The sequence below is a fragment of the Gouania willdenowi genome, chromosome 9 (genome assembly GCF_900634775.1).
Source record: "Gouania willdenowi chromosome 9, fGouWil2.1, whole genome shotgun sequence".
In the NCBI taxonomy this organism is placed as follows: domain Eukaryota; kingdom Metazoa; phylum Chordata; class Actinopteri; order Blenniiformes; family Gobiesocidae; genus Gouania; species Gouania willdenowi.
The window spans coordinates 26799654-26817354 of NC_041052.1; the positions used below are offsets into that span (position 1 = coordinate 26799654).

A 17701-nucleotide genomic window follows, 5' to 3' on the forward strand; every position below is an offset into this window, starting at 1 on the left:
AAAGGGTGCAGGAGTTGGCTTATCTTACTCTGGACGCAAGATGCACACACGCACTCGCACACAGAGATATACACACACACACACACTCCTACAGATTACTGAAATCAGATTTTAGTTTTTCAGAATAAAAAAAAACTTTGCTCAAATTATTATTAGCTTAAAGATAAAAGTTAAACTAATGTAGATCTTATTAATGCTCTTATTATTAAATTAAGAAATGTATTCAATCCATATACAATAAAGCTGGGAATCATGGCCAATTTCCTGAATTGATTCTATTACGATTAATAAGGTTTTGAAAAGATGAATAATGATTCGATTTTGATTCACTTGGCTATTAAAAAGATGGTTCTGAATTAAGATGGGGCGGCTTACCCACTGGAGCTTCAGCGGCATCTGCCATGTTTGCACATTGCTAACACAAGATTATAGCCGGACACTACTGGGGTTAGGGTAAAAAAAAACAAAATGATTTCAGCATGTATGAATTGATTTTTAAAGATTTCAATGAAATAAATTCATTATCAATTGCTTCAATTTTTTTTACTCAGCGCTAATATACTACGTATTATAAAAAACTCAAACTTTTTTTTATTAAATTAAACAATGTTTAATGACTGACTGATTGACTAAGTAGTAGCAAACTGTAGTTTTGCTTGTTTGTTTAGTTTGAATATTACTTGTAACCATTAGTGGTTATTAATCAAACGAGAAAAAATCAGTTTCAAACTACAAAAAAGCCTCATCATCTGATGTAACCCTTTATAAGTCATTGCTAGCAAAGAAGTAAAAATATCTAAAACTCCAGTACATCAAGGTAAATATTTTATGACGTTATTGGCTGAATCGATGAGAAACTTTCAATGTCTGAATAAACAACATATGACTGATGATAACCTTCAAGACCAATAAAAAACAGTGAAGCCTTGTTTCCAATTTAAAGAACATTAATATAAAGGCAGCACCTCCAAAGCAGAGAGATATTAAAAAAGTAGAGCCCACCCACAAAGCTGCTGCATAATTGGGTATTACATACATGTACACACATGTGCAAACACACACTTATCTGCTAAACCACAACCAGGAATTGTGTATAAACATTTCCCTAGTGGAGAACATTTTCCCCATACTTAGTAGCCATATTGCCCATTTCACCACATCCCAATCACCCGGTGCACAGAGAATCACTGTAACTCAAGCCAAAGCCAATAAGAAGGGGAATTAGCAATTTCAGCACTTGATTTCCCAGCTCAGCGCTTAAAGGGCAAAGAGCCCAACCCCAGAGACCGTGTCTCGGACTTGGACTGTACCATCAGCCTGCTGCTCCTCATGCCGCTGCTGCTGCCACTGCTGCCTTCGGAGTGTTTTGCGTTTGGCGTAATCGTGGTCAAATGGCGTGGCCACATAGGGAGGGGATGTCAGACCTGCAGTGGCCACTGATGGGAGGGAGGAGCTCATGACGTTCCCTGTGCAGACTGTGGAGCAATTAAAGTCTTCATCCATCATAGAGGAGGGTTTCTCTCTGAAACAATTTAATATCAACAGTGACTCTCCTGTCATCAGATCAAGTGCCCCCCCGCCCCCCCCCTCCCCCAAATTACCGGTGGTGGTTACGTTCATAGAGCTTACTTTTCATTGGTCCTCGGCATGCTGGGTATATTCTTCTCTTCCCCTCTTGCAAAAGGCCCAATTGCTGCTTCAACTAGCAACGTAAACAGCGGCTCGTGTTCCAGATCAGCCTCACCCCCCTCCAGTAATTTCAGGATTGTGGCACTCAGCCGGAAATGCAGCTAGTACAAGTTTAAAAAATAAGTTTAATGCTGAACAACAATGATGTCAAACCTGACAAAATGAATCCTTTCAGACTGCTACCTTTCATAATAGATTACCTAACCGGTCAATTACCTCTAGGGCTTCCATGGCTAAATCAGGAGGATTATGGTAATGGATTTTACGGGGGTACCTGGCGGCTTCTTCATGGAGATAATGTGCTGCCTATCAATGGGGAGAAAAGGAAGGGAAGTTAGCAACCTAAAGCGATAAAGAGAGCACTGAAACTGAAATGACAGCACAAAGCGAGTTGAAATTAGGGTCCAGGGTATATCTTAAAACAATATAAAAGTGTGTAGCCTGCTTTACAAGCAGGGTCAGCTCTGGAGTCAGCTCTGAAACCCTGATCCAGAAAGGCTAGTTAAAGTACTGCTCTTCCTTGCTCCTATTGGATGTGACCTACTGATGAGGTATCTTTCCCTTAAATACTGACCTTGTTGATGGTGTCAAACAATCAAGAAAATACAGAAAAAGGGAAAAGCAAAAAAGAAAAATTGGCACACATGATAGATGTGCAGATGGACCAAAATGACAGTTACTCTGTTGTAAACTACACTTCCTTTGTTTAACTCTAGCTTTCTTATTTATACAAACTGAATAAACTCATTCAGATGTTCAACCTTTGCTGTCCTGTTTTACTGTATTATGGTCACCTTTTTGTAAAGCTCCAGATATTCCACAGGGGGTTGTCTGCGTTTCTCGGCAATCTTTCCCAGCATATAATGAATAAGCCACTCTTCCTCATCACTGTCACCCTCACAACGGGACGCGCCCTGAAAACACTGAAGTGCTGTCTCCAACATTGAGTTTCTTCTCTCTTCCATCTGTAACAGCACAAATAGACACAATAAAGACCGCAGGAGTACTTTTAGTTGAAGACAAAACAATTACAGTGCTTCAGCAAAGATGACCAGCATGGAATTATGGGTGACAGAATGCTAGTTTATAGGGAACACAGGGAAGAATAATCCAGGAAATGTGTGCCTGACAGGGGTTAAAATTGAGATCCGTGTTGACAAGTGTCTCACCTGTTTAACCACCTCTGGAGGGAGCTCATTCCTCCACTGTTTCAGCTGCCGTGAGGCAAATGAATGCAGAGCATACGATATTGTGCCATACTCAATCCAAAGGGACAAGTTGGAGCTGTCTATTTCCAGAGCTCTCTTGAAGCAGTTGAGCACAGCCTGGGAGTGCTTCCATATCGGCATGTCGCTTTTCAGCTCGTTGGAGTTGAGCTTGTCCTGGATACGGCTGGCCCGAGCCAATGCCATGCCTGCCCATGAGTCAAACCTGCGATGAGACAAATTATCTTTAGCCAAGCTACAGGGGGGAAAAAAAATACACTCAACATAAAATATTACAAAAAAGGAGTTCACAACTTATCCTTTTTCTTCTCCCTTCATACATTAGACACATTAGTGCAGCAAAAGGAGATACCTGTTAGGACAGACACAGATGTCATGCATGTAGAACTTAATGGCTTTGGACTGCTCCTTGTTCTTGAAATGATAGTCAGCTAGCAGATAGTAGATCTCATTGATGATAGGTGGAGCAGGGGCAGATCCTGCTGGATGGCATGGGGTCTGAAGAATAAATGTACTGTTATTAGCACTTTCAAATGGCTTGCTGTAGGATTGTTTAGATGTTTAGAACAGAAACTACAGCTGACAATAGGAGAAGTGAGAAGCATCCTGCAAATATAGGCAGTGCGCAGTATGTCTGACCTTTTCAGTGTTGTCCTCGATGTATGCAGCAACTTCGTCCATAGTTAGCATAGGGGTGTCACTTAGAGGAGCGATGGTAGAGAACCTCCTTAACAGATTGGCCAATTCTGCTGACACAGTGCTGGTCTTATAGCTGTCAAACTCGGGCAGGGACTTGGGTTTGAAATACCGGAACATGAAAAGAGCATCACTCCACAGGAGCTCGATCTACAAAACACAAATCAATCCAAAGGAGGCATTACACACAAAGAAGTGAAAACAAAGCAGGAACAACAGGACTTCCCCTCAACAAAGTAAAAAAAACCGATTGGGAAAAGGAATAATGTCCCCCTGCTGGCAGAACACTTGTATTACAAAAAAAGGCCTTACACTACATAAGGCTCCTGTTCAGTACTTCTCAAACATCTCAGGACCAAGGAGAGGTTAACCTAAACTGCAGCATCACAGACCACCTAACCAGATGGTGTGTGGACCATTTGGTTACGGCCACAATTGAGACAAGAAAATATTTTATTCACCCCCCTTTCAAAACAAAAAAGAATATCAATTTATATTATTGTATTTTTTGTTAATTTGATTTTGAAAAATTAGCAATTCTGCCTTTTCGCTCACGTCTCCTTTACATGCCTGCACTTGATTAGACTTAAGGCAAAAGTAAGGCAAGCAGCGCTGCAAGGGAGTGTATTCACTGCGCAGCAGACGACGGACACACGCCCCAGCATGACCCACAAGCAATCCAAGACAACTGTCTGGGAAAAACATAGTAAGTCAAAACTTAGAATATTTAAATAAAAACTGCAGGACTTAAATATGTGAGAAATGTATCATAATGGAGCAAATTTTTGTTGTTTTTAAAAGAAATTCAATCAAATTAGTTAAACTTTTACCATAAAATTGTAAGCCGCTTCATTTTGTAAGATGAAGTGTGGGCGAACCTGTGCAGATGTGTGGTCCTCCAGGTAACGAGCCTTGCTCTTCTTACTGGGATAGGCATACAGACAGAAAAAGCATTGTTCCAATGCCATCTCCAGCTCTTCTTTGTAGGAATTAGAGTCAATGATGGAGGAAGCTACAAACTCCTTTTCCAACACTTGGACCTGGTTAAAAAAAACATTATGGGTGACAGGATGATTGATTGAATTCCTTAGCTTTTGCTTTGGCCACGTCCTAATATTTAAGATAGACACATAGCTCTGCGAACGTACAAAGAACTTGAGGAGTGCACCGTTGGAGATGCAGCAGAGGGAGCGGCGGCCGAGGTACTCATGCGCTGTGTTTAGTAGTATCAGTGAGGAAGGCAAAGTGGTCGTGTCTGAGTCATCTGGAAACAAAACCTGATAATCAGTCATTGGAAATAAGTTATAAAAAGAGGACAATTTGATACTACACTAACCTTCATCGTCCCCTACAGACATGTGCTGTTGCAGCATGCAGTCAAAAGCAGCCTCCTCATGTTTAATTATACGATAGAGGATCATCCAAGGAAGCACTGAGAAGAAATATGGCTCCTTCGGATCATCAGATATGCTCATACTTAGGTCAATAAGCTAAGGAAATGAAAAACAAAATTTTTTACATGAGCAAATACATTTAATGAATATGAGGGAGTAATAAATACATTTCACTTTGGGGACAATGTTCTGCGATGGGATTCCATCACACCTGAATTAAGTTGTTTGCCAGCCGTGCCATACATGAGGAGTCTGTGATGTGGTTAAGGAGCTCAGACTCATTGGTGAAGCAGATCTCAATGCCATCAAGCAGCTTTGAAATGGTGCTGACCCACTCCTCCTTACTGGGTGGGGAGCTGTTTGAAGCAGAGTTAAGATGCTGCAGTGCTTCATTCATAGCCAGCTCGCTGCACTCCAAACACTGCTGGTAGTCACGCAGCTTCAACAGTGCATTCTACAGTGGAAGGTTTAAGAGACAAGAGTGTTATTGCATTGTTTAAAGGGCTTTAATAGTGAGAGTTGATATTACAGTGACAAAACTAACCTGCAGTAGCATCAGCTGTGCAGGACGCTCTGGTGCTGAGCTCACAAACCCCAGAGGCTTGCTCCTGCCTCCATAATTAAGAGTGGGCTGCAGCAGACGCACCACAGACTGAAAGTCTGCAGACTCAAAGAGGCGCTGGATCTCCTCCAAAGACTGGCAGCGCTCCAGAGACTTTAGCCTCTTGTCAATCTGACCAGAAGAAGCCCAAAGAACCAGACAGTTGAAACAGATTTAAAAAAATGTAATAATTAAATTCCTACTAAATTTGGAAATTTTAAAAACAAAGCATTTTGACTAAAATTCAAACAAAATGATAGTAAAAAAAAGTGTATTTGGACCTCTTCCACAGATATAGAAGCATCCACACGAAGGTTGGGCAGGTTGATGATGTAGTGCTGTCCCTCCGGATTCTTTGGTTTACTCTGCAACAAGCCTACACAGACATCATAACTCTCGAGAGCGAGATCCATGTCTCCCTGTCACAAATAGACATAATACAACAACAATGAAATGGTCCCACATTGCTACAATAAGAATCACTGTGTAATGAAAGACTTAAATAAAAAGTGTACCAGCAGGGCCAGGAACCGTGCCTTGAGCCAGTAGACCCGCACCATGACATTCAGCCAATCATCCTCAAAGAGGTCCTTCTGGGATGAACCCAATGCTACAATTAAGAGGTCACTCTGAAAATGTTGTCCGGGGAATTCAGAGTCTTTGGTGTCATTGTCAAGAGCAATGCCGCTTCTTCTTGGAGTAACTGAACAATTCACAGAATCTTCATCACAAATTAATTGCAAACAGTTTTTGCAGTGCCCTTTTAGTCATTCGACATGTAAAACAACAAAAAAATATTTTGGATCATCGGGTTAAGATTGAGAACATGATTCAGTAGCTTTGTGTTTGTAATTTTACTGCAGAGTTCTTTTTTTGCTACATTAACTCTGTTCAATATGAAGTTCCATTGTATTGCAAAATAAGTTTATGGTTGACTGAATGGTGTTTTTCTGGTCAGTATGAATGAAAATGTATGTACTTTTAACAAAGGGGCCACACGTAATTCCCTTCAAATACTGTGATGGCTCAAAAACAACATTCTAATAAAATTCACTGATAAAATGATGAGGATGACCTCAGTCAGTCTTACCGGCCTTCCCCTTTTTGTGCAGCCACTGCTCCAACTGCAGTTCCATACACGCTAAGCTCATGGCCAACATTAGCTGTGAACAAAAGAGATTTCAAATGTACTCAAGACAAATTCAAATGAATTCTATTTTGACTTATAATTTGATAGAAAAAATTTTTTTTTTAGACAAGGCTGCATGACTCATGATAAGTAATAAGTGGATAATCTTCTTTCATTTACTCGTATGTGTTGGTTGCTGCAGTCCCGCAGTAGAGGATTAGGAAGGCCGGTGCTGTGTTTCCTCCAGGTCTGATAGAGCTCCAGCACCACAGTCGTCAGCCCACGAGGCCATTTCTCAAAGAACTTCTGGCCCACTGCTTTCAGATACTGCAGCATCAGATCCAAAATGCCTCCATTGTTAATGTTGTTGAGCAGAAAGCCATGGACATCTTTTTGTTCTACAAAAGAGCATGACACAGGCGTTTTACTTAAAGAAATATTAATATTGTACCTCAAAAAACAATTACAAAGGAGTGTATGATGCCCTACACACCAGACTCCATGTTTTCCACCGAGTCTAAAGGCAAGCTGCTCCCATTTAGAGTTTGCACGTCTTCCTTTCCATCACACTGCGTCTCCAGATTACTCATACTCTCATCATCATTATCAGGATCAAATTTCCTGAGCCTGTAACAAACGAGTCAAACAGCATCAGACGAAAACAATCATAAACACAAACCATTTCTGAACATAAGGGAAAGTTTGGAGTACGTTACCTGGATGGCAGGTATTTAAATAGCAGTTCCTGGAAATCTATTTTTTCCTCCTTCTTGCATTTTGTGTTTCGGACCCGTGCAGAGCGTCGCTTCGCCGTCTCTCCACTATCTTCAATCCCACGCTTCCTTTTAGGACCTTTCTTTACTTTATCAGTCAATGAAACTTCCACTGTTGGGGCTGTGAACAGAGAACACTACTTTAATTCAAGAAAGACAAATTGTATCGGTGCAAAAACAGACACTAATCATGTTGGTTATGAAAATTGAAAAAACAAACCCTCAGTAAGAGGAGCACACAGTACAGAGGTGGTCACCTCTACAGTGGTGTGGCTGGAAAAGATCAGGGGCTGATTACTGAATTGAGGCATCGGTGCAGGCTCAGTGAAGGTCACAGGTGGCAATGACGAACTGGGGCTGCTTAGCATCGAAGCGTGGCTCATACTGACAGGGCTGCTTGGTTCCGGAAGATTCTCAAGAAAGTTTGGGTCACGGTAGTCTGACAAGTCGATCCTGCGGCCCAGACTGGGGAGAGGTGGCTCACACGTGGTCTGATGTCTGTACATCGCAAGAAGGCTTTCACCCAAATGTTTCCATCTACAAAAAAAGTCAATTTCACATCAAATCAGCTAAGTTACTCATCTTATCTCATTCCATTCCACTTACACATTTTCTCGAAAATTATCAAAATCGTGGATGTCAAACACAGCTAGAGAGTAAAGGAGCGACAAAAGGGCAAATTCCAGAGGATAACTTGTAAAAGGTTGAACAAATTTAAAGTTTTAAACAATTGTGACTAACTGTGATCAGTTGTATGTCGTGTTATGATTGAAATGACTCATATTACTGGTGAAGTTGCATATATTTTCAACTTTTAATGTGGATTTTAATTTGTAATCTATTCTTATTACCAAGAAAGATATTTCAACTAAGATGTTTAAAGTACCAAACAGTGCACGGCTTACGAAAGGCAGCGAATGGGCTGAACCAGGATAAGGTCGGCTTTTGGTTCGGGGCAAGAGAGAGCCTGTCTCCGCCTCCGGATCTCCAGCGCATCCTCCACGATGGCTTTGCGTTCCTCCTCCTCCACTTCCACATAGTGGATAGACATATCACTGTAACAAGTTTCACAAAATCACGGTTAGTTAGTGATAGTTACAAATGTGTTCAGTTTGAGAGCACTATAAACAAATGGGAGAATAAAGACTGTTGTACCATTTCATGAACATCTGCATTGTGTCCCTCTTTAAACATGGCTGCTCCTGAAATATCTTTTCCTTCAACACTAGCCCCTTGGTGTAACAATGATCCTTCTCGAGGGCTTTGGAAATGAAATGCAAACAACCTGAAATATTACATGTAAAAAAAACCTTTAGTGCTTTTTTTTAACCACACTTATAGAACAGATGGTGACATGTTACTTACAAGTGTAGTCACTTAGAATGTAGAGAATAGTGATAAGGTTGTCCAAGCAGGGCCAGTGGTCCGGGTTACAGTGCAATCCTTCCTCAAACGCATGACGAGCTAAAGGGATGCGCATTAGTCTCACAGCAACCAGACCGATTTTGTACCACATGTTAACATCAGTGGCGTCCAACATCACTGCCTGAAGGGAAAATTGAGAGTAAAAGACAACTCCACCAGTGTTGATCAACTTTATCAAAAAAATGTACGATAATCATTTTTAATCAACAACACTTTTTAACCTAACAAATACATTATGTCAACTGATAAAACCCTACTTATTTAAAGAAACAGCTCTTTAAACTATGTTAAATACATTTTTGTTTGCTAAACCTTTACAGAATCATTATTGATTTAAATGACTAATATAGGACTGATAAAAATATTAGTTTAAAAGTAAAAAACATATTAATATTTTTTTTAGAAAAAAACTAACATATTTTAGTATCATTTAGATTTAAGCTGATTATATACCTCTAAATAGAACTCCATAGCAGTCTCAAGGTCATCCCGTGATGCAGACATGCTGGCCAAGTTTTTAAAGGTAGAATATTTCAACATCAGCCCGGGATGTTTGAGGCCAACTCTGTGATCCTCTGAGGGCATGGCCTAAAACAGGGGGAAAACGAAGCATGTTTAGGATGGTAACAATTACAACAAGAGTAAATTATGTCAGCAGTTCTCAACTTATCTGGGATTGGGACCCAACAGCTCTCCTTAGAAACAAGCAGTGACCCAAATCAAGGGAATTTTTTTTTTTTTTTGTAATTCTCATATTTAATCAGTGAAAAAATAATGCTGTTTAAATGTGAAATAAAAAATAAATAAACAATTTATTCTGCGATGCATTTAGAATAAAATTCAAGTCAAAGTCCCTCTTAGAAAACAACGAAACATCAGATTTTAGTCCAGATACTTGAAATAATTTAAATAGAACACACAATCACAAAGTGTAAAAATCATACAAAAAGGTTTTCTGCTAACTTTATCAGTAAGTAAACAATGAAATCTTCAAAATTAAAATATAATTTTGGTTTTATTTATTGTTTTTTAATTGCTAAAAACTTTGTTGCAACAGACATTTGGGTCCCTGCCCACAAGTTGAGAAACTCTGTTCTATGTGATATCTGCACCTCTTTGAGAAGAGGAGTTTTAAGGAGCTCATGATAAGCCTTGGCAGACTCCTCAAACTTGTCATGTTTCTGCAGATCCAAAGCTTTGTGATATAATGCAAATGCCTCAGCTTCCTGCAAAGAGAATATTGGCCAAAAAAAATCAATTCAAAATTGTAAAGGTGGTGGAAAATATAAAAATAGTCCATACTTGAGCCTCTTTTGTCTGACTCTTGCTACTTCTCAAAGGGTCTTGAGACTCATCTGCTGCAGTTGATGCAGCATTGAGTGCAGCGATGCGAATCTGTGGAGAACAAAGCAATAAAGCGTTAAAATACTTCTATACAAAAAGGTCTAAATATTAATTGAAAAATATCTTGTAAAGGGAGCTACAGCTACAGGCCTAATATAAATTCATAATATTTTGATGGAATCATGATTCAAAATAAATCCTTGAATTGATACCCAGCTCTAACCAGTGTAGTATGTCTAATACAAAAGCCAACCAGGACCAGGCCAGAGTGTTTACCCCTTTGCAATCACTCCAAATTGTTATTCATTAAAAATATTCCTGACTCTCTGACACAGAATCAAGTACCTACTCTCCACATACAGTATGGACCGGAAACATTAGATCAATGATTGCTTGACGTGATCATTTATTTAACGAGATATTGCTAGTGTACTACAAATTACAGTTACCCGTCTATGTACTAAAGTCAAGCAAAACACAAAACAAGAGCCTTTCACAATGTGTGCGTGTGTGTGTGTCTCGATGTGAGAGTAAAAAGGGTTAAAATTAATTTATTTTATTTTTTTAAAAAAAAAAGAAAAAAACTTACCATTTTATAGAGTGGACAACAACGGGAGTTTCTATATTTACAAACTGAAGTCTATCACTGAATCTGTAGGCATATGAAATCAGCAGGATTAGCAGACAATCCAAACATACAGTACAGTATAGAATGCAAACAGCACCACAAGAGACAACTACAGGCTATCTACACGTTGAGCTGTTAAAATGACTTGAAGTTGCGTTGAGTGCAAAGCTAAAGAAAAAGACAAGGCAGCTAACACATAAACACTAAATAACTCGTTTCTAAGAAAGAGCTATTTTTTCCTGCACGCCTGCGACGCTGAACAGTGGAATGAACTGAATGAGGACTTGAAGTAAACATTCATAGCATAATGTAAAAAGATGGAGTGATATCGCTCACGCATTCCCTGAGCTAACTTACATTAGCAGACACATTCGATAGCTAGTGTGGGACCGGGGTCACTATCACCTCTCTAAATCAGACGACCTACCGCTCATTTCTGTTGTAGTCACCTCAGTGGGGTAATAAAGACTTTAGCTTGCGCTCAGACTACCAAACTATGGTTGCTACTGAGCTAAAACCGACACAGAAACTTCCTTTTCCACCATTCTTTGTTGTTGTCAAACATGGATGGGTAATTTGCATCACCACGGAACATTTCCTACCCGCCATTAAGTAAACCCTTCGCTCATTGGTGGATACACAGTAGGCGTACCGAATTGACCAATGATATGTGAAGATGTAGGACGAAAACTACGCCTCCGCTAGAGCCGCATAGAGAGCGTAGCGACAACGGAAGTTCGAAAGACTCAGATAGTTCCGGAACTTATTGATTCCGTCGTGATATAGCTGGGATTTTAGGTAATTTGTCGTCAATAACTGCATTGATTTACAATAGTAATGCAGTACACCATCATATGCTACTAATGTATTATTAATTAATTAACAATTAGTTGATAATGCACACGTTAATGGGTTTAGATACACTAATAATAATAATAATAATAATAATAATAACAATAATAATAATAATAATAATAATAATAATAATAATAATAATAATACATAATAATAATAATTATTATTATTACTATTATTATTATTATTATTATTATTATTATTATTATTATTATTATTATTATTATTATCATATATATTAATTCCCTAATTTGTTTAACTTGGCGTCACTGGGTTTTAAGGATTCTGGGCTTATCACCCAAGAGATGCATAGGATGTGAGCGAACATAGCACTTGAGCACAAAACTTCACAGCTAACAAAGACTGAACATTTATTCATTATTATTTGAGTCCGTTTTTTTTTTATACAGTACAACAACAAACATAAGTTTGAACAGTAACAGTGTGTTTAAACAGCATTAACAAGAAAAAAATCCTACTTCAACACAATTTTAACAGACCATTCATCTATCCATCCATCCATTTTCTTCCAGGTCGGGTTGCAGCGTGACATCCTAAGCAGAGAAGCCCAGACTTACCTCTTTCTGGCTACTTTCTCCAGCTCCTCTGGGGGGTTCACAAAGCATTCCCAGGCCACCCAAGTGACATTGTATCGCCAGCAAGTCCTGGGACCTCCCACTTGTGGGACGAGCCCTGAACACCTCACAAGGGAGTGGTCCCGGAGTCACGGTCTGTGTTTACCTCCGTACTAAGATTATAACCTAACCCTAATATAACTCAATAAACAAATAAAACATGTGTCCGTTCACTTTGAAAACAAAAATGAATGATTTTTTTAGCAAAAATTCATTTTCCGGTAGTGCTCATGTGCGAGCATGCGCATATATGAGCATATACAGTCTCAGTATGACGCGCACTCAGACAATGACACCTAAATAGATCCCTGAGCTACCTCATCTGGCTCTTTTCAACGCGGAGGGGCAGCGGCTCTACTTCTAGCCCCTCTGTGGACAAAGCCTCTGGCCCCACCTATAAGGGAGTAATAGTAAAAGACTAGGTATTTTTTTTACACTTCAAGAGAATCATACATAAACATAGATTTCTCAGAAACTCCGGATATCAGCTTTAAGGAACCCCATAACAAATAACAAACAGCCTCCATAAGAGTGTAATCACTGAGAATACAGTTTAAATTACTATTATTTGTATTGCAATTACATAATAATAATAATAAATAGTAATTTGTTCTAATTAGGTTAATATGTTTACTGACCAACCAAAGAAATTATCCTAATAGATGCATTGTGTTATTGGGACTTGCAATGTCCGCAGACATCCGCCAGAGGGCAAACATTCATTTTTTGGTCTTGTAAGCAATTTTCCCATTGATGTAAAGACTGCCTCCTTAGAGTCCCTAATTAGTTTGTCTTCTGCCAAATTCCCAGGGGTGGAAATAGTACAGAAAAAATCTAATGAAGTAAAAGTACTGTTACTTTGATTCAATCTAGGTTAAAGTAAAAGTCAAGTTACTGGTGTAAAAATAGACTCCAGTAAAAGTAAAAAGTAGCTCACTTAAAATGTACTCAGAGTAAACATTACTTAGTTACTTTTTTTTTTTAATCCCATGCAATAAAAAATAAGACGTGTATACAGATCAAACTAGGTTTTTTTTTTTATTATTATAATTTATTAGAGAACATAATTTCAAAATAACGTGCATAAGAACAACTGTGGCTAACCTGGATAAATAAATGTCAAGGATGTCAATTCAATGAGGTAAGTGCTTGTGTCAATAAATCCAATGTGTCAGAACTACCAATAAATCACCTCTGAAAGCAAGAAATGTGTACACTATGTTATATAATGTCTATAAAACATTCTAGGTGGAATGAGCCGAAGGAGGAAAAAACTCCCCAGGGTGACGTGTGCGCGCCTACAAATACAGTTTTATATTATTATTAATATAAAACTACTTACTTACTTACTAATAATAATAATTATAATTAAAATCGCATGATCATTGCACAAAACTGCTGTTCAATTGTCTACAACACCTGTAAGCGCACACAATGCGTAAAGACGTACAGTGGCTTATCTGGCACTGCTGGAGGACCAGGCGCACGGAAGACCAGAGTCGGCAAAAGGCAGTATTAATTGGGGGGCATTAAGAAAACTTTGAGGACACAAAAACACTCTACTCTGAGTCGCACACAGCCTAATGCTATTTAAACACAGCCACAAAAACAAAGTTAGCTCGCTAACATACCTCTGACTCTGCTCCTCCCGACCGCAGACGTAGGTTTAAAATTCACTTTTTACGGTGTTGTTCTGTGAGCTTTTTGCATTTCTAACCTCTGTGAATGACAATCTTCGGTACTCTATAAAATCTCTTTTCCTTTTCTCGGTTAGAATGATTGTCGCAGAACATGGGCATTTTGATCATTTCAAACGGGAGATTCTCAAGTTTCCTACTCTCCATCAGAATTTAGCGCTCTCACTTTGTCGCGATGTAGCAATGTGAGTGATGTCACGTGAATCAACAGAGCAGGCCACAGACATATACACACTGATCCTAACAACAGCTCTAGGGTACGTTCAATAGCACAAATGTAGCAGACTCCCGTCCGCGTGCAGGATTTATTTTACTCTGTATTGGAATCTATTCCAAATGTAGCGAAGTACTGTTACTTGAAACAAAATGTACTTAAGTAAGAGTTAAATTACAGATTTTAAAAAGTACTCAAAAAAGTAGAAATACACAAAAAAGCTACTCAATTACAGTAACAAGAGTAAATGTAATTCGTTGCTTTCCACCCCTGCAAATTCCTCAGCATAATCTTGATTATAGAAACACATGCAATTTTTGTGATTTATATGCACAAGAAGCAATAAACTTGTTAAATAGAAAATTTTGTTTATTCATTTTCTCCATCTTGTATGGTAGTTTTTGCCCATTTGAGCAGTTGTTTTGAAAACAAAATGTAATTCAGCAGTTTTGTCCTCAATGACCCTGCAATGCATTAATGCTCATTCCTGTCTTATCTCCGCCTCCTCGGCCTTCCATCCCCACAGTCATCCTCACCCCACCTCTCTCTCTTGGCTGAGACTGGCTGGCACCATTATCATTTCTTTCCGTCAGCATCCCAGCAAGGAAAAAAAGCTGACGTCACAGTCATTACTGGCTCCATAAAAGCAGGAGTAATGCAGATTCACTATGCAGTAAACCCAGCGACATCACACAGAGCAGCTTTCCTCTCCAGTCATGACTTCTTCTGGCTTTGACCATTTCTTTCCTACTTCTTACAAGAGGAGAGGAGTGATGCGCAGTGCAGGGTATGGAGCCGGTGGAGGAATAGTATCTAGGACCACCTACTCCACCCAGTCTGCTCCTTCTTATGCATCTTCACGCAGAAACTACCCTGTGTACACCCGCGCTTCTTCCAGCTACTCCAACGTGCTTTCTTCTCCAGTGTCAGTATCTGTTACTGAACTACGCCTTGACCAAGCAGCTCAAGTAAACTCTGAGTTTAAAGCACTGAGAACCCAAGAGAAGGCAGAACTGCAAGACCTGAATGACCGCTTTGCAAACTTCATTGAGAGGGTCCATGAGCTGGAACAGCAGAACAAGTTACTGGAGACCGAACTCCTGCTTCTCAGGCAGAGGCAGACGGAGCCCTCCAACCTCAGAGCCTTGTTTGAGCATGAGATTCGCCAGCTCCAGGCTGCTGTGGACGAGGCCCGTCATGAAAAGCAAGCAGCTCAAGACCACAAAGATGAGATGAAAAATGTCCTGAAAAACTTGCAAAAACGCTATGAGGATGAATTGCTCTGCAGAGAGGAGGCAGATGGCAGGATGATGGATGCCAGAAAGGAGGCAGATGAAGCAGCACTGGGTCAGGCTGAGCTGGAGAAAAGAGTTGAAAATCTTTTGGATGAGCTAGCCTTCCTAAAGCGCCTGTGTGAGAGTGAAATAGCTGAGTTGCAGGCCCAAATTCAGTACAGTGCTCAGGTGTCTGTTGAGATGGAGATCAACAAGCCCGACTTGTCATCTTCTCTCCGTGAGATCAGGACACAGTATGAAAAGTTGGCACATCGCAACCTTCAATCAGCTGAAGAATGGTTCTGCAATAAGATGGACGTGGTGACAGTTGCTAGTGCTCGCAACGTAGAGAGTGCAAGAAATGCCAAAGATGAGGCAGGAGAGTATCGTCGGGTGCTCAAAGCACGAACACTAGAGATTGATGCTTGTCGAGAGATGAACCAAGCACTTGAAAACCAGCTGCAGGACATGGAGGAAAAACAAAGTGCTGAGATATCTGCACTGCAGGTGAGTCCAAGAAAGGCCCTTTCAAAGATCTGTTTACTAGTGTAGATTTTTGGTTATTATAATAAATAACACTGCTATTTTCTTGAAAAAGGATACAATAAATCAAATTGAGGACGAGTTGAGGGTAAACAAGAATGACATGGCTCGATACCTAAAAGATTATCAAGATCTTCTGAATGTGAAGATGGCACTGGATATTGAAATAGCAGCATACAGGTAAATGTTTCTTGTGTTCAAATGAGCTAATAAAAGCAAATCATCACTAAGGTCAGCATTTTGAAATTATAAATGTTTTAAGATGCTGTAATCTGTGTGTGTCAACAGGAAGCTGCTTGAAGGAGAAGAAACTCGTTTAAGTGCTGCAGAAACCGGACCTGTCTCTGTTTACTCCCAATCCATGTACGCAGCTCCATCATATGGAAAAGTACAGGAGTCAACTCGTTCTCTGCTGAGCTCTGCAGCTCCATATCTGATGAGTTCTCGCCTATATACATCCCTCTCCAATGAGGAGATGATATCTTCAAGTCAGGCTCAGCAAGCAGAAGCAAGGCCTGCTGAAGAAGAGAAGGGTGAGGAGGAAGAGGAGGATGAAGAAGAAGAAAAAGAGGGGGAAGAGGAAGATGAGGAGGATGAGGAGGCAGAGGATGAGCAGGGGGAGGATGAAGAGGAGGAGGAAAAAGAAGAAGAAAAAGAGGAAGCAACACAAGAAGTAGACGAAGAAGCTAATGAGGAAGGTTAGTGCTTTCAATTTGTTAAACTGATGAGTGCGTGTGTATATTAACTCTAACTTTTACCCTGTTCACATATCTTTGACATTGAAAGGAGAGATAGATGGCGGAGAAAAAGAAGAAGATGAGGAAGCAGGTGGAGAGAGCCAACAACAAGAGGAAGAGGATGATGTGCAGAAAGAAAAGAGTCAGAAAGCAGACAAGGACGAGCCTGAGAAAGAGAAAGAAACAGAGGCTGAAAAGAAAACTGGGAAAACCTCAGATAAGAAAAATTAGCATGTTTTTACCTCAAGTGCCTCTCAGCAAGTACTGGGGCACTTTCCAACTGCAAATGAATAAATCAAAGTAAACTGTAATGGAGGTGAAAGAGTGTGTGAGAAAAATAGTGAATAAGTGTGCTTTGCTTTTACCTGAACATGCTAGTACAACTGTCTGTGCACATGCCAGAATAAAAATGCCTTACACCAAGACCTCAGCCATTGCTTCAAGCCCACAATATGCTGCCTTGAACTCTAATAAAGCCTTTAAGCTATGCCACCCAGGAACACGCTCCAGGCTTTTCATTTGATGTTGAAAAAAACAAGCATTTACTAGGAAATGTCAAATACGATGAACATTGATTGCAAAGAAAGTCCTAGGAAAATTAGTAGTTGACTCTTGCAAATAAGGCCATAGCTTTTATACTTGTAAATGGCCCTCAATCAAAAACAAAATGGGAATATTTGACAAGTAAATCAATGTAGAATGATACAATGATGGAAATGCACACAAATGAAAGCTAGTGGGCTTTTAGTTCCATCGACAGTAATAAATCAGCTTTAAACTAGAAGAAACTAGAAGAGAGAGATGCAGCAAAACTCAGACTTTTTCAACTATAGATTCCTGC

General features: G+C 39.7%; 2 protein-coding genes across 8 annotated transcripts in view; one reads left to right on the forward strand and one right to left on the reverse strand.

The window, feature by feature from the left end:
* The window catches only part of cabin1 (calcineurin binding protein 1), a 56973-nt gene extending 44385 nt beyond the window's left edge, over positions 1-12588 (reverse strand). For 2 of the 7 annotated variants that reach the window (XM_028456707.1, XM_028456703.1), the window contains exons 1-27: positions 11333-11487; positions 10867-10929; positions 10236-10328; positions 10046-10159; positions 9387-9521; positions 8874-9054; positions 8664-8793; positions 8414-8563; positions 7729-8045; positions 7452-7629; positions 7229-7362; positions 6916-7133; positions 6697-6769; positions 6122-6366; positions 5888-6025; positions 5550-5738; positions 5217-5459; positions 4948-5101; positions 4760-4875; positions 4490-4651; positions 3555-3761; positions 3268-3413; positions 2859-3120; positions 2484-2654; positions 1906-1995; positions 1630-1790; positions 1311-1522 (exon numbers count right to left, since the gene is read on the reverse strand). In XM_028456707.1, coding sequence (XP_028312508.1) covers positions 1311-1522; positions 1630-1790; positions 1906-1995; positions 2484-2654; positions 2859-3120; positions 3268-3413; positions 3555-3761; positions 4490-4651; positions 4760-4875; positions 4948-5101; positions 5217-5459; positions 5550-5738; positions 5888-6025; positions 6122-6366; positions 6697-6769; positions 6916-7133; positions 7229-7362; positions 7452-7629; positions 7729-8045; positions 8414-8563; positions 8664-8793; positions 8874-9054; positions 9387-9521; positions 10046-10159; positions 10236-10328; positions 10867-10869 — 4222 coding nt within the window. In that variant the 5' untranslated portion in view covers positions 10870-10929; positions 11333-11487. Of the gene's footprint in view, positions 1-1310; positions 1523-1629; positions 1791-1905; positions 1996-2483; positions 2655-2858; positions 3121-3267; positions 3414-3554; positions 3762-4489; positions 4652-4759; positions 4876-4947; positions 5102-5216; positions 5460-5549; positions 5739-5887; positions 6026-6121; positions 6367-6696; positions 6770-6915; positions 7134-7228; positions 7363-7451; positions 7630-7728; positions 8046-8413; positions 8564-8663; positions 8794-8873; positions 9055-9386; positions 9522-10045; positions 10160-10235; positions 10329-10866; positions 10930-11332; positions 11488-12338 lie in introns of those variants that run through there. The other 5 variants (XM_028456704.1, XM_028456706.1, XM_028456705.1 and 2 more) reach the window with 5 other exon arrangements.
* A 2286-nt stretch (positions 12589-14874) lies between these two features.
* On the forward strand, positions 14875-17360 carry neflb (neurofilament light chain b). Its single transcript, XM_028457203.1, has 4 exons — positions 14875-16087; positions 16179-16303; positions 16412-16821; positions 16910-17360. Exons 1-4 carry the CDS (start codon positions 15023-15025, stop codon positions 17089-17091), a joined length of 1782 nt encoding a protein of 593 aa, XP_028313004.1. The 5' UTR covers positions 14875-15022; the 3' UTR covers positions 17092-17360.
* The last annotated feature ends 341 nt before the right edge of the window (positions 17361-17701 follow it).

What these genes read in the sequence shown, in the direction of transcription:
- neflb (XM_028457203.1), top strand. Translation starts at nt 15,023, where the DNA reads ATGACTTCTTCTGGCTTTGACCATTTCTTTCCTACTTCTTACAAGAGG. An exon ending in CTGAGATATCTGCACTGCAG is followed by an intron (nt 16,088 to 16,178) that starts GTGAGTCCAAGA and finishes TTCTTGAAAAAG; the next exon opens with GATACAATAAATCAAATTGA. An exon ending in ATTGAAATAGCAGCATACAG is followed by an intron (nt 16,304 to 16,411) that starts GTAAATGTTTCT and finishes GTGTGTCAACAG; the next exon opens with GAAGCTGCTTGAAGGAGAAG.